Below are 15,766 nucleotides of genomic sequence, written 5' to 3'. Positions count from 1 at the left end.
TTAATATCTCCCTACATTCCTGAGGGATATCTAGGCTGTAAAATTCTCTGTGCTCAGGAGCCAGGCCTTCAAATGGAGAGAGCTCGGATATGGATGTACCACCTGTCCCTGGGACATTGTTAATAGAGATGGAATGGGACATAGGTGAAATGGATGGTCTTGAGAAAGTAGGAGAAGCTCTGTGAACCAGAATTGGCAAGGCCATGCTGGAGTTATTAAGATCATCCTGCAAGGTTCCATCTTTATTTTCCTGAGAAGCCATGGGATTAGTGGAATTGGAGGAAAGGCGTAAACAAATGCGCCTAACCAAGACATCGAAAGAGCATTCCCCAGTGACCCCCAATGGTGATCCCTGCTTGCATAGAGTCGGCATTTCCTGGAGTCGCAAACAGGTCTATTGTTGGAGTTCCCCAGCGTTGAAACACTTCCTCCAGAATGTCTTGATCCAATTCCCACTCGTGAAAGGCCGATTTCAGACGACTCAAGGGGCCTGCTGTTGTGTTGAGTGCCTGGTAGATGCTCTGCTGAAAGAACGACATTGTGGAGAATCGCCCATTCCCATATCTTCTGGGCCTCTTGTGAGAGCAGAGGAAACCTCGTACCTCCCTGCTTGTTTATGTAATGCATGGCCGTTGTGTTGTCCGTCATGAACAGCACGTTTGAGTCTTGAACCTTTGGCCTGAAAGCCTGCAAGGCTAGGCGAATCGCTCTGAGTTCCAAGAGATTAATATGAAGAAAACGCTCTTCCGCGTTCCAGCGACTGCTCACTTGGAGGTCCTGTAAGACAACGCCTCACCTTCCATTGAGGAGTCTGTGGCTAGAATCAGCAGGAATGGAGCCATCCTGAAAAAGACCTCTAGAGATGTTTTCCTTGATAGCCCACCAACCTGCTGTTTTTCTCATGAGAGGAGTGACTTATCTTGTCCTCGAAAGAACCTTCCACCTGGCACCATTGCATGTCCAGCTGTTCTTGCAAGGGACGCATTCGCAATCTGCAATGCGAAACCAATGGTATGCAAGATTAGATCAATCCTTGGAAAGACTTGTATAGACGAACTGACCGGGATCGTCTCTTTTGTAAATGGTTGGCAGAGAAGATTAGCTTTTTCTGTCTTTCCTCCGAAAGAAAAGCCTTGCAGCTTCTTGTATCCAGAATGGAGCCCAGGAACTTGACCTTTCTGGATGGAACGAAGACTGATTTTTCCTTGTTGAGATGCAGACCCAGGTGATTGAAAAGTTGGATGCAACTTTCGACTGCCTTCGTCGCTGCTTGAGAAGACGGAGCTTTTATCAACATATCGTCTAGATAAGGGAAAACTTCTAGCAATTGTTTCCTTAGGAATGCTGTTACCGGGGCCAACACCTTTGTGAATATCCACGGAGCAGGTCTGAGCCCAAACGGCAGTACTTTGAACTGAAAGCATCTCTTGGCTACTGTGAAGCGTAAATATTTTCTGTGAGATGGGGGGATCGGAACATGGAAATATACACTCTGTAGATCCAGAGTCGCCATGTAATCCCCTGGATTCAGAAGACGTAAGACGTCTTGAAGAGAGACCATTCGAAAAGAGTTTTATGAGATAGGTGTTGAGCACCCTCAGATCTAAGATTGGGCGCCACTTTTCCTCAGTCTTGTGAATGAGGAAAAATCTGGAATAGAACCTTTTTCCTCTTTGAGAGAGTGGCATTGGTTCTATCGCTCCTTTGGTGAGCAGTTGACAAACTTGGAGACGGAGAAGATGCAGATGTTTTGATTCTGTGGCGCGAGGGGCTCTGGGAGGTGGGAGGTTTTGGAATTCTAGTGTACGGCCAAACTGAACGATATTCAGGACCCACCGATCTGTTATGATCTTCCAGCAATCGAGAAAATGTGTAATCCTGCCCCCTATCGATGTTACAAGGGGTGAAGGACCAGTAGGCAGAGCCAGGAAGCCTCTATTGGTGTTTAGAGGTATCTCTCCTCTGAAGTCCCCGTCTACCTCTGGAAGATTGGCGAGAGAAAGACGCCGACTGACTTTGCCGCTGAGAGAACGGAGGCTTGAATGAATGAGAGGATTGTGAATAGGAGGAGTAGCGTTGTTGATAACCTCCCCTATACGTAGAGAATCCTTTACCTCTTGCACCACAGAAAGGTACTTTTTGATATTGAAGTGTGCCCAAAGATCTTGCCGTTTTGGTATTTTTTTAATGACCTGTAAAGCATCATCTACATGCTTGCCAAACAGCATATCTCCATCGAAGGGCAGATCCAGAATCTTATTCTGCACCTCCGGGCGAAGCCAGGTACATCTCAGCCAACCTTGACGCCTCAGGACCGCTGAACCTGCTAAGGCCCGAAAAGCCGTTGTAGCAATGTCCATTGCACAATCTATAATCTCCGATGAAGATCTTTCACCTTCTTCCAGGATTTTTCGCGCTTCCGCTTTGGCACTGTCTGGAAGCTGATCAATGAAAGGAGAAAGATCGCACAACATTTGGTGATCATATCGTCCCAAAATCGCTAGTGCGTTCGAGGCCCTAACAAGGAGGCTAGACAGAGGAAAACCTCTTGCCTACATTGTCCAGGCGCCTCCCCTCTCTGTCTGGCGGTGCAGTAAGGGGTGCCGTCTGCTTCCTTGATTTTCTTTGGGCGCCTGAGAAATAACAGAGTCCGGTTTAGGTTGACCAATAAGACAGGCAGGACTGTCCTCCGGAGCACTATATTTTTCTCTCCAGCCATGGTAGAACCGGAGTTACAGTAGCTGGAGACTGCATCCCCTTCTTGCCCTCATTCCAAACATGCTCTATGGTTATGGAATGGATAGATTTCTTGCAGGGCTCTTTAAAATCATAGAGGAAACAGTCTGATTGTAACACAGGAACAGGAAGGCCAAATCTTTTAGATGCCCTTTCCATAAGATTATGGAAACCCCTTATGTCCGCTGGAGGCGAATCCACTGGGGCTGGAGATGGTGAAGCCGGATCTGGGATAACAATCGTCCCATTCTGCGTCAGGATTTTGGATATGTTCCACATTCTGGTCCTCATCTGATGAATCATCATCATCAGGCACTGTAACCACATCATGCCCTTCTATCAAAGGCTGTTCTCCCTGCCTTTGAGAGGTTAATGCCACAGAAGTAGAAGGAGGTTGCTGAGGTGGCGGAGGAGGAGGTTGCATGGTTTCGGAGGTTTGAGATGGGAACCTCTTCTTGTAATCCAACATCAGCTGTAGGTCATTTATTAGTGAAGACGGCATGGCAACCATGCATTGTCCTGATGGTTCCTGATTTGTATCACAAGGAGTGAATTGAGTTTCTGGATGATGTTGACCCAGGTAATAAGCATCTGAATCAGAGTCCTGGTACTTCACCTGAAGTTGTGAAGGACTATAAGCATCTCCATATGGACTTTCATCCTCGTCAGAATATTCCTCCTCCAGAAGAGGTGGAAGCAATGGTGTTACCCTATGGGGAGATGTCATTTCCGGAGTAATTAGTCTTTTTCTGATAGAAATTTTCACTTTTTGGATCGTCGACGGTGTCGTCGACGAGGGAATCGTCGACGACACCCACAATGGTGATTTTTACTGCGAAAGAGACAGGAAGGCCCATTGACAAGTACAGGGTTACATGCTGACAACTCAGCTGTACTAACTTCTTAATGGGACTACCAAAGTTGCTATTTCAAGGTATCAAATAACTTGTTACATTAAGCCCGACTTGATGCCCAAGTCTAAATTAATGTAACTTGTTACCATATTCAACTTTTAGAAAGTTGCCACACTGTTGCCCAGTTTTCCAGTGACCATTTGATGAAGCTGGCAATGAAATAGCGTTCTGATCTCCTGCGGAGACGTGTGAACAACTCACAGGAAAGGTAACAATAGAGGCCTGCCCCAGAAAGAGGTGTTGCTTTCTCCGGCAGGAAGCCACACGGGGTATTGGTCCAAAAGACTAGCTTCAAAGGATAAGCCTACTTTGAAGGGCAAGAAGCAAGCACACTTTGAAGAGGCTGCCCAATTGGGTAGGTAGAGAGGCTGGCAGTGGAACTAAGGAAAAACTGTTGAAAACAAGGTTTTTATTGGGTGTGTAGTCCAAAGATGGGCTCACCACAGGGGTACTTGTGACCAACAGAGAAGTTCTACCATCTTCAAAGTAGGCACAATAAAGCACTCTGGATAGCTAGATGCCCCACTACACAGGAAGTGTTCATCAGGTGGAAGGGATTCTGGCTAGTGACCACAACCTCCCATAATGGCACATTCCGAGTATAAAAGAGGCACCCCTGACCGCCAGAATTCCAATCCTGGACTGGAGAAGAGGACTGAAGGAAGACTGCCCTGCTGTACCAAGAACCCGGCGAAAAAGCACTGCACTGACGTTGAACTGCGCCTGCTGCACCTTGGGCTCACAAAGGATAAGGACTGCAGCTGCTGAGCCCTGCGCGTGGAAGAGCTGCCTCCTGGGCCCAGCCAGAAGCAAGAGACTCCAAGGATTAGTTGGCTGACCATCTGTTCCAGGTACGGGGCCACAATACCAGATGTAATCTGCCTGGTGAGTAGGTAGCTGCTCACCCCGTGCAGCCACCAGGCACGAGTCCTCAATGCTTCAGATCACTGGTATTCTGCCAAGCTCCAGAGGACTTGGAGGGGCGTTTGACCCTGTGGTCAGGACCAACTCACTAATCCAGATGAGTTGTCCCAGGAAGACCCCATTGACTGCAAATCTTCAGCATTCTTAAGCATCTTCAGCATCATGTATTGTTTACATCAGGAACACTCAATAGAAGCCAACAGAAAGGGTGCCACTAACGCGGGTACTGGACTGACTGCTGGTTTCCCTGAGTAGCTCCCTGCCAGAGTTGGTCACCTAAGGAAAACTTTAATCACAAACTTATCCAAGTTTTCTGTGAAAAGGTTTCTAAGTTTAAATTTGCTGAATTTGCCATTGCTTGTTCATGGTCAAGTAAAAAGTGATTTACTATTCCTTGTAAATTCTGTATCTCTAGAAAACTCTGGTAGATCTTTTTTATTTAGATGTTTAAAATATAAAAAAAATCGTATATATTTTTTTTATTTGTGTCAGATTTCGAGTGTCTGGTTTCTTTCGTCTGCAGTTGTTTTGATGCTGTTCCTCTGCATAGATCCGAACGACATTTTCCATCCACAATGAAGTCAAAGTTTTGCTGTCCTACTGGCCCCATCTTTTGCCATCAGTGAGAGACTTCAAATGAATGTCAGCACAAAAACACTAACTCATGAGATGGAGATTTTCCAGACTTGAATTTTTTGACTGTCACCCAGCAGAAGGGTTTGATGTACTCATAAAAATGCCAGATCTCTTTTCAGTAGTTCCATTCTGTTGTCTTGAATAGATTAATTACTAGAAATTGTGTTCCAACAAGTATTGGCAGCCATAAAAACAAGCATTGGCATAGCCAATAGGTCTCGCCTTTGGGACCTTATAAGTGTTTAGTTATCCAGCACAATATCCTTGGTGCAACAACATCAACTGTTGCATGGCTAAACACTTATAAGGTCCGAAAGGCGAGACCTATTGGCTATACCAATGCCTGTTTGTTTTGCTATGGTGAGCAGCAGAGTTAGGGCTGGTGGCAAGGGCAACACGAACAATGAAGGGAGGGCACGTGTCAAGGGCAACATGGACAATGGATAGAGAGCAGTGGGGGGGGCAACATGGACACCAAAGGGACGGGGGTCTGGGGGGGGGAGCACAGACAATGGAGGTACGATGGGTGTGGGAGGGCAACATGGACAAAGAAGGGAAGGTTGGTTGCAGGGCAACATGACCGCAAGCAAAGGAGGGGCGACTGGAGGGGGGCAAATGGAGGGGGGAGAAGTAGATAAATGAAGAGAGTTATTTGAAAGTGGGTATGTGGTGATGTGCAGAGTAGGAAGTAAAACTAGTTGGGGCCATATCATATAAACTGGGCTACAGTAGGTTGAAGGGCTTGAGCAGTATTGTACCAACTTAGACTGTGGTAAATGGTTGATTGACACACAAATGTGCTGCTGCTTTTGATTGGAAACGTTGCATCTTTTGTTGGCATATCTCAAGTGAACAACTGAACACAGTACAGTACCATGGCGATACCATAACATACCAAAAACAGCATAGCACAATTAAAACGTAACAGACGCCAACAAAAACAGAATGCATCATAGCCAAAGGACAGCTCATCACATTGCAATATTCCAGCACAAAAAACAACAGAATACATCACACCTATAGCACAATGCCACACAAAAAATACTCACTTTGTCACATTACCACCTCCGCAAACTTGTTATCATAATATTGTAGTAAAGGATGGTGTGCACCAAGCACTTAACGTACAACAAGGACATCACATAGCATTAGTTAAAAGTGTTTGTGAACAGGTGTTCCCTCTCTGTGTGTTCTGCGGTGATGGCAACCAGTGGCAGTGAGGGAGCCATCTTCCGGCGGAGTGTGGGTATTGTATATTCTGTTCTAATGTGTGTAGAGCAAATTAAAATAACAATAAAGTAATGTCTTTGGCACACTTAAATACTCAAGTTTGCATGTAATACAACCTCGGTTAATGGGGCATCCGTTGGGAGTGGCTAGCGGTTAACCAAATATAATAGTCAGTCAAATGCTGATTTGTCAGTTAAGATAGATATTTGATCACGTGATTGTCCTTTAGCAAATGTGCCTCATTAGCACTTTGCAAAGCCAGGAAGGTTGCACTTACTAGAAGATTCGAGAATGTAAAGTACCATAGAACACAGGTAATGCTGTGAATGAAATAATTTCTAATGAGATCTAAATAACATTTCTTATTTTCTCTTGTCAGTGGTTCATATAATATTATTAGAATAGGTAGCTGCCTTTTCTCTCACAGTGTATGTTAGCCTTTCTCTCTGATTACATTCGTTTCATGGAGGGAGGGTATGTTATACCTTTCCCCGTGCCCGTGTAGGCATTTGTGCACTGACGTGGAAACAAGTCGGGGAAAGAGACTTTTGCTGCCTCTGAAGCAATGTTCTTTGAAGTTGTATTTAAAGATTAACTTTAGTAATGTTGTGTTTTGGGGGCTTCTAGGTAATTGCTTTTACGGCGGTAGAGGAGAGTTGCCGTTTCATGAATGCCAAACAGCCTTTTTTTACCCCCTTGAGCCTGAGTCAGCTCTTTGTAAATTTACATGACAGGGAATAAAAAAGAAACACCTGTGATGGCCGCCCTCTGCTTTGCCCACTCTGCCAGATAAGTACCGGCCGTTAATAAGGGTGGGGAAAAAAGAACACTGCGAGTGTGGGTGTGTGAGACCATAGAACAAAGAGAAAAGGGAGGTGAGCAATGTGTGAGACAGTGGAAGCGAAGGAAAGAAATGTGAGCCATGTGTGAGAAAGTGGGAGAGAAGGGAAGGGAGATGAACCATGTGTGAGCGGAAGAGAGAAAAGCCCAAAGTTACCAAAAATAAACTTACCAACCACGCTGCCAAACGTTTCAAAAGCCGCAGAACTCAACTTAACAGCCCTTCGCAGGATACTCAGATATAATGCAAATTTAAAAGTCCAACGCTGTCCCAACAAGTACAAACAACAGCAGCCACCGCAGCGAACACGGAAGACTACGAAAGTAAAAGCAGCTCAGTACTGGGTTGTAACTGAGGGCGGGGGCTGCCTGCGCATGCGCGTCATTCCAAAGTTTCGTTTTTAGGAGCGAGCCCCGGAGCGAAAACGAAGTGGCAGCTGAAGTCCCGGGTCCCAGGAGGGGGCCCGGGTGAAGACCAGCAGATACCAGTGCGGGAGAGAGAGACACGGAACCCGGAGAAAGAGACGAGGGGGCCCGGGTGAAGACCAGCAGATACCAGTGCGGGAGAGAGAGACACGGAACCCGGAGAAAGAGACCGGTGAGTGGGGAGATGTGTGTGCGTGTGTCTGTGTACATGTGTCTGTGTACATGTGTCTGTGTGTAGAGCACGGTGAGTTGGTGAGGGGGGGTCGGGAGTGTGTCTACATGTGTGCGCGTGCGTGAGAGTGATCCATGGTGACTGAAGAGCCTGCCGGAATCGGAGCGCGTGTTGACGCGCGCGACCTGATCCCGGCAGGCTGCTTCATGCGTGCGCGTGCCAGTCTCTTGTCCTCTCCCTTTCAGTCCTTGAAAGGCAGAATGATCACAATAAGTCTCGCAGCGACGGATCGCTTTGCGATCCGGTTCGCAGGTGCGAGACCTAAAAAGGAAGGGGTAGGAAATGTTGGTTACATTTTTCCAGCCACTTGAACAAATGCTTTTTTTAGGTCTCGCCTGTCAATGCGCATGCGCATTGAGCAGAGCTAGACTATAGGGGATTAAACAGAGCTTACCTAGACTGGCGATTTGATGAAGTGCATGTGCACTTTTAACTCAATGCGCAAGCGCAATGAGTTAAAATGCGCATGCACAGCATCAAATCGTCACCTTGGTGCCGCCAGCAGCTCTTACCGCTCCGCCCCCTGCTGCATCAAAGGCTTTGCGCTCTGCCTCAGCCCAGCCATTCTCATTCCCTAATTGCCCCCTGCTGCATCAAAGGCTTTTTTACGGCCGGCCGGCCGTGCTTTCAGTTTCACGGCTGGCCGGCCGTGTCTCCTTTTCTTTTTTCATTAATTGAATGCGCTCACAGCTGCAAAGGTCTGCGCCCTCCGTCACTGGTAATCTCCCCACCTCTTGCCCACAACGAATGGATAACCAACATGTATAAAACCTCCTCATGAGTGCGGCAAAGCCCACGGCCCCCCTCCCCTCCGACAAACTTTAAGAAATCCAGGAATGCTGCGGATTTCATCTGTCGTTAAGAGCCCACAGCGTCTCAGAACCAGCGTGCTTTTTTTTTAGTCATGCCATAAGTATGCGCTATATCCACATCCACCACCACATTCACCACCACCACCACATCCACCACCACCACATCCACCACCACCACCACATCCACCACCACCACCACATCCACCACCACCACATCCACCACCACCACCACATCCACCACCACCACCACATCCACCACCACCACATCCACCACCCCATCCACCACCACCACTACCACCCCATCCACCGCATCCACCATCACCTCATCCACCACCACCTCATCCACCACCCCATCATCCACCACCCCATCCACCACCACCCCATCCACCACCACCCCATCCACCACCACCCCATCCACCACCACCCCATCCACCACCACCCCATCCACCACCACCACATCCACCACCACCACATCCACCGCATCCACCAGCACATCCACTACCATCACCACCACATCCACCACCACCACATCCACCACCACATCCACTACCACATCCACCGTCACCTCCACATCCACCGTGACATCCACCGCCGCCACATCCACCACCACCACCACCACATCCACCACATGCACCACCACCACATCCACCACATGCACCACCACCACATCCACCACCACATCCACTACCACATCCACCAACACATCCACCAACACATCCACCACCACATCCAACACATCCACCACCACATCCAACACATCCACCACCACATCCAACACATCCACCACCACATCCAACACATCCACCACCACATCCACCATGACATCCACCACCACCACATCCACCACCACCACATCCACCACCACCACCACATCCACCACCACCACATCCACCACCACTTTCACCACATCCACCACCACCACATCCACCACCACTTTCACCACATCCACCACCACCACATCCACCACCACTTTCACCACATCCACCACCACCACATCCACCACCACCACATCCACCACCACCACAACCACATCCACCACCACCACAACCACATCCACCACCACCACAACCACATCCACCACCACATCCACCACCACATCCACCACCACATCCACCACCACATCCACCGCATCCACCACCACATCCACCACATCCACCGCATTCACCACCACCACATCCACCGCATCCACCACCACATCCACATCCACCGCATCCACCACCACCACCACATCCACCGCATCCACCACCACCACCACATCCACCGCATCCACCACCACCACATCCACCACCACCACCGCATCCACCACCACCACATCCACCACCACCACCGCATCCACCACATCCACCACCACCACCTCCACCTCCACCTCCACATCCACATCCACCTCCACATCCACCTCCACATCCACATCCACCTCCACATCCACATCCACCTCCACATCCACCTCCACCTCCACCACATGCAGCACCACCGCATGCACCACCACATCCACCACCACCGCATCCACCACCACATCCACCGCATCCACCACCACATCCATCACCTCCACATCCACCACCACCGCATCCACCACCACATCCACCACCACCACATCCACCACCACCACATCCACCACCACCACCACCACATCCACCACCACCACCACCACCACATCCACCACCACACCCACCACCACCACACCCACCACCACCACCACCACATCCACCACCACCACATCCACCACCACCACATCCACCACCACCACATCCACCACCACATCCACCACCTCCACCACCACATCCACCATCACCTCGACATCCACCATGACATACACCATGACATCCACCGCCATATCCACCACCACATCCACCACCACCACATCCACCACATGCACCACCCCTGCATCCACCACCACACCCACCACCACACCCACCACATCCACCGGATCCACCACCACATCCACCACCACCACCACATCCACCACCACATCCACCACCACATCCACCACCACATCCACCACCACCACCGCATCCACCACCGCATCCACCACCACCACATCCACCACCACCACACCCACCACCACTACCGCATCCACCACCACCCCATCCACCACATCCACCACACCCACCACCATCACTTCCACCACCACATCCACCACCACAACACCACATCCACCACCTCCACCACCACATCCACCCCCACCACATCCACCACCACCATATCCCCCAGATCCACCACCACCACATCTATGTGTGTGTGTGTGTGTGTGTGTGTGTGTGTGTGTGTGTGTGTGTGTGTGTGTGTGGCTCTGTGTGTGTGTGTAGGTGCAAATGCAATGTTCTTGGATTTTCGTCACAATAAAATACACTGAACATAATCTTCACAAAAGTTATTTACAAACGTTTAAGCTATTGCCATTATAAATTACAATAAATTTTATTTAAGTAATAATTATTTACAAAATTAAAAGCCATTATTTGTAATATCAATAAATCTAAGTCACGTAAATACAACACACATTGCATTACAAATGCTATAGATGTCACATTTGCGAAAGTTAAAACTATTGACATTGTAACTGACAAAGCTATTAATTCTGCTATTTTCAAAACCAACACAAATAAAAAAAGTGTCATTTACAATACCAATCGCTCAAACTTTCCTAATGCGAGACAGATTGCCTTTCCAATGCTTGTTCTGAGTACTGAACCAAAAACTTCAAAGATTTTATCACAGCCACAAAGTGACACATTAGACACAACTTCAATCATCACACATCTACAGTGCTAACAACTTTGGGCATATTATTAATTATGGTTCATGGCAGCCTACTCCCTAATTAATAAAATATGCCTTTGCCGTTCTGAATAAGAAATACTTTTAAATTACTAATAAATAAGAAATATGTTATGCATTTCACTTAAGCTTTTGCTAGAATCATTGTTTAGCAAAACCCCTGTATTCTCTTTATACAAACATATACTGGAGCTGTACAGCAGCACTTATACCTTCAAATTTCCACAGCATCACCATGAACTATAACAGTTTTCAAAATAATCCAAGTACCTTTTGTTTGATAGCTTCCTTGTAGTCATAGGGGAATATGCAGTCAATTGGCTTGCTGACAACTGTAAAATAATAGTGCTATTTTTAGAAAGGGATGCAAGATAAAAACTTTGCAGGTTGCTTGCTCAAAACAAACCAAAACGTTTGATCACAGATTTTTCCAATACACAACAGATATCCAGAAAACCTGTACTGACAGGGTTAACTCACTGCAGCACATGCACAGCTGGTAAATCCCATACTATTTCCTGGTTTACTTTACCCTAATGGCGTGAACATGCACTGTATCCTGTGTGGGCATTCATAATGGGTATATTGCAAAGTATAGCAGATTTTAAAAACTTTCAGAGTAGGAGGGGAGGCATGTATTTTCTTTTTTTTAAAAGGCTACTTCCATATTGTTCTGAGGATATTAAAATAACTGAAATATGAACGGACGGACAATTTTATAGAGTTTTTATTAAGTGCTTCAACTTCTGCAGGCTATCTAAAAATGCATTAATGCAACCCCCCTGCGAGCACCTTAAGAGATTGTTAGTCACTAAGAAAGGAAGATACGCTGACATTTTAAATGGAAACATCAATGGGGGGGGGGAAATAAAGGCCAAAACAATATGAACATTCACCTACTCTTTCTGTAAGGAGGTACTTTTACAGAGACATTTGTTGAAGACCAAGAACAGGCAGGTGCAGAGGACTTTATTTTTCCCTTAAGTCATCCCAATACAAACATTATGTTCTGGAGTATGGCCAAGCAAAGGAGAGTGTAAAACAATTGTCTTGTGAGCTCACAGATCCTGGCCATAGAAAAGACATAAGTAACAAAAAGGTGGCTGACCAACTCCATGAATGTACGGACCAGAAGGGGCCTCTAGGGACTAACCAGGGTGAAACAAGCACTTCATGGCTTAGCGAGCCTCTCCTGTTGTGACATGGTACCTGGAGCGTACTGAACTGAATATGGGGCCCACCCTCAAACCATTGTGAGAATCAAACAAAGTAGTGGGGTATAGCGTTTGGATTCCGCAGGTGTGGCTAGTGGGGGTTAGAGGGTGAGTGCTGCAGTCGCTGGCAGCTAACGTGCAAGGTAACAGAGTTAGCACTGAGACATACGAGAGTGACTGAAACAAAGGAACAGAGCAAAATAGATTGAGTGAGATGGTGTACCACAAAGTCAGAGTTGATCACTGAGCTAGGTCTTAAGACGTATCCATGGAGGCCATTGGACCAATTCAGACGTATGGTCTGCCTCACCCTAGCTAAAAATGGTCTCACGTCACCAAGTGATAGACATGACACCGTCCAAAGTCTAAAACCAAGGTACACACAGTACGCAAGAAGTGATCTAGCTGCAGCTTCCTGTTCCCAGCCCACCTCACCTGAAACCAAAAGCTTAAGTGACACAGACACTAACAATAACAAGAGGTTTTTGACCATGGCAATGCACTAAGAAAGACCTCACTGCTTTTTACTTAACTACATCTTACGTTACTCCCTGGAAAATGGCCTCTCCAGTTCCGTTTTTGACAACAGTAGCCCATCAGTTGAAGTAGAATGCCATAACTGGTGGAAGGCTCTAGCAACCATGTGTAGGAGCATGAAGAAATATGTGAAGATCCAGTTAACAGAAGTCCGAACATACTCAGATAAGAGGATAACATAAGAACCAAGGAGAAACATTTGACAAATGGGAATAAGTTATAGAAAATGGAGTATCATCGAGAGGTGGTAAAGTAATCTTTGTAATAGAGGCACATGAATATCGGCAGACAGAGGTATTCTATTCATGGATTCTGTTTCCTGCAGCAAATCCAGTAACACACGAGTTCCACTACTATAAAGTAGAGGAACCTCCAGTGGAATACGTTCCTTTCGAGGATGTTGAAATTCCAATACTTACCAAGAGCATCATCGCTTGTTTAAAGGCGCCCTACAACATCAAAATCACATTACCAGGCTCAGTCCACTAGTAGACCAGGAGCAACATGGCCGGTACTAGCCAGCTATACACCACATCCTGACATTGAAAGAATGACAGGTCCAGAACTATTAGCTCAGCTAAAACAGCTAATAAAAATACACAGACTATTGGTTCAATATGGCATGCAGACTTTAACAGTCCAACCATCTGCAGGAATTCCACAGCACACCCCTCATCAGGGAAACACAAACAAAATAACACCACAGACTATACAATCAGTCATTGGTAAATTGCCCGCAAAACAGGAACAAATTTCGTTCTGGTTAGCCCAGAAAATTACTCAAATAGAAGCAGTATTTCCCGATAGAATCCTGTGTTTCTCATGAGTTGTGCTAACAATCTGTTTACCAATGGGGATTGCACCACACGTGGAGGACTGTGACACTTGGGGTACAGCCTTTGCTTCAATTTACACAAAAACACATGGTGTTCCGTCTATGGCGGTAATACCAGACGTCCTAAGACAGATTCAAAATGAATACCGACCAGAACCTGCCTTAAATCTTGGTATGAAGTTACTAAAAGATTTTCAAACAGGTCTCGGCTATACTATTAGCTAACATCAAAGGTGAAGCAGCATAGGTGGCAATCCGCTAACTAAAAGAAACAGATATTACTGAGCAGACTCGTTTTTCCCTTGTTTTTGTGCCCTTCTGCCCTTTGTTAGACTCGTTTTTCCCTTGTTTTTCTGCCCTTCTGTCCTCTGATAGACTGGTTTTTTCTGCCCTTCTGCCCTCTGCATCACTCAGCACCACCACAGCATCACTCAGCACCACCACAGCATCACTCAGCACCACAGCACCACCACAGCACCACCACAGCATCACAGCACCACTCAGCACCACAGCATCACTCAGCACCACCACATCATCACTCAGCACCACCACATCATCACTCAGCACCACCACATCATCACTCAGCACCACCACATCATCACTCAGCACCACCACATCATCACTCAGCACCACTCAGCACCACCACAGCATCACTCAGCACCACCACAGCATCACTCAGCACCACCCCAGCATCACTCAGCACCACCAGAGCATCACTCAGCACCACCAGAGCATCACTCAGCACCACCAGAGCACCACTCAGCACCACCAGAGCACCACTCAGCACCACCAGAGCACCACTCAGCACCACCAGAGCACCACTCAGCACCACCAGAGCACCACTCAGCACCACCAGAGCACCACCAGAGCACCACCAGAGCACCACTCAGCACCACCAGAGCACCACTCAGCACCACCAGAGCACCACTCAGCACCACCACAGCACCACCACAGCATCAATCTGTGCAACCATTCAACAACAACTGGTTCAAATATGTTCTCTCAATGTTTCAAACTTTATTACAAATGTCACAAAAATATGTTAATATTTCACTTCTGTTCTTGGATTTTCGTCACAATAAAATACACTTAACAAATTAAAATCACTTTTATTTAAGTATTAATTATTTTAAAAAAATAAAAGCCATTGTAATTTGTAATATCAATACAGCTAAGTCACGTAAATACAAAACATGTTGCATTACAAATGCTATAGGTGTCACATTTGTGAAAGTTATAACTATTGGCATTGTAAATGACAAAGCTATTAATTTAGCTATTTTCAAAACCAACACAAATAAAAAAAATTGTCATTTACAAGACCAATAGCTCAAACTTTCCAAATGCGAGACCTATTGCATTGCAAATGCTTGTTTTTATATCTGTCAGTGCTTCCTGTTGAGGTTTAACCGCATGCGCGCGGCCGCGATTTCCGCGCTGTGCGGCTTTTTTTACAAAAGCCGCGTTACATGACGAGGTGAGCTCGTCATGAGCATGCGAGCGGTGCAACTCATGACGAGCTCAGCTCATCATGAGCATGGAAGGGGTTAATTTTCGTGACAGGCGCCTCATTGCCTACTTGTAACTATTCTCTGACCCTGCTTCAAGGGTCAGAGCAGGGTCAGAGAATAGTTGCAAGTAGGCAACGAGGCGCC

At 46.9% G+C, this 15,766-nt stretch overlaps 1 protein-coding gene across 1 annotated transcript in view; it reads right to left on the bottom strand.

Annotated features, from left to right (window-relative positions):
• Window positions 1-15,766, bottom strand: part of POLA1 (DNA polymerase alpha 1, catalytic subunit) — a 1,864,208-nt gene that overhangs the window by 1,448,722 nt on the left and 399,720 nt on the right. Inside the window, exon 17 of the mRNA XM_078657805.1 lies at window positions 11,796-11,857. Coding sequence (XP_078513931.1) covers window positions 11,796-11,857 — 62 coding nt within the window. The remainder of the gene's footprint in view (window positions 1-11,795; window positions 11,858-15,766) is intronic.

This window comes from Lissotriton helveticus, chromosome 8, assembly GCF_964261635.1.
Source record: "Lissotriton helveticus chromosome 8, aLisHel1.1, whole genome shotgun sequence".
In the NCBI taxonomy this organism is placed as follows: Eukaryota; Metazoa; Chordata; class Amphibia; order Caudata; family Salamandridae; genus Lissotriton; species Lissotriton helveticus.
This window is presented reverse-complemented; position numbering and strand designations above follow the sequence as displayed.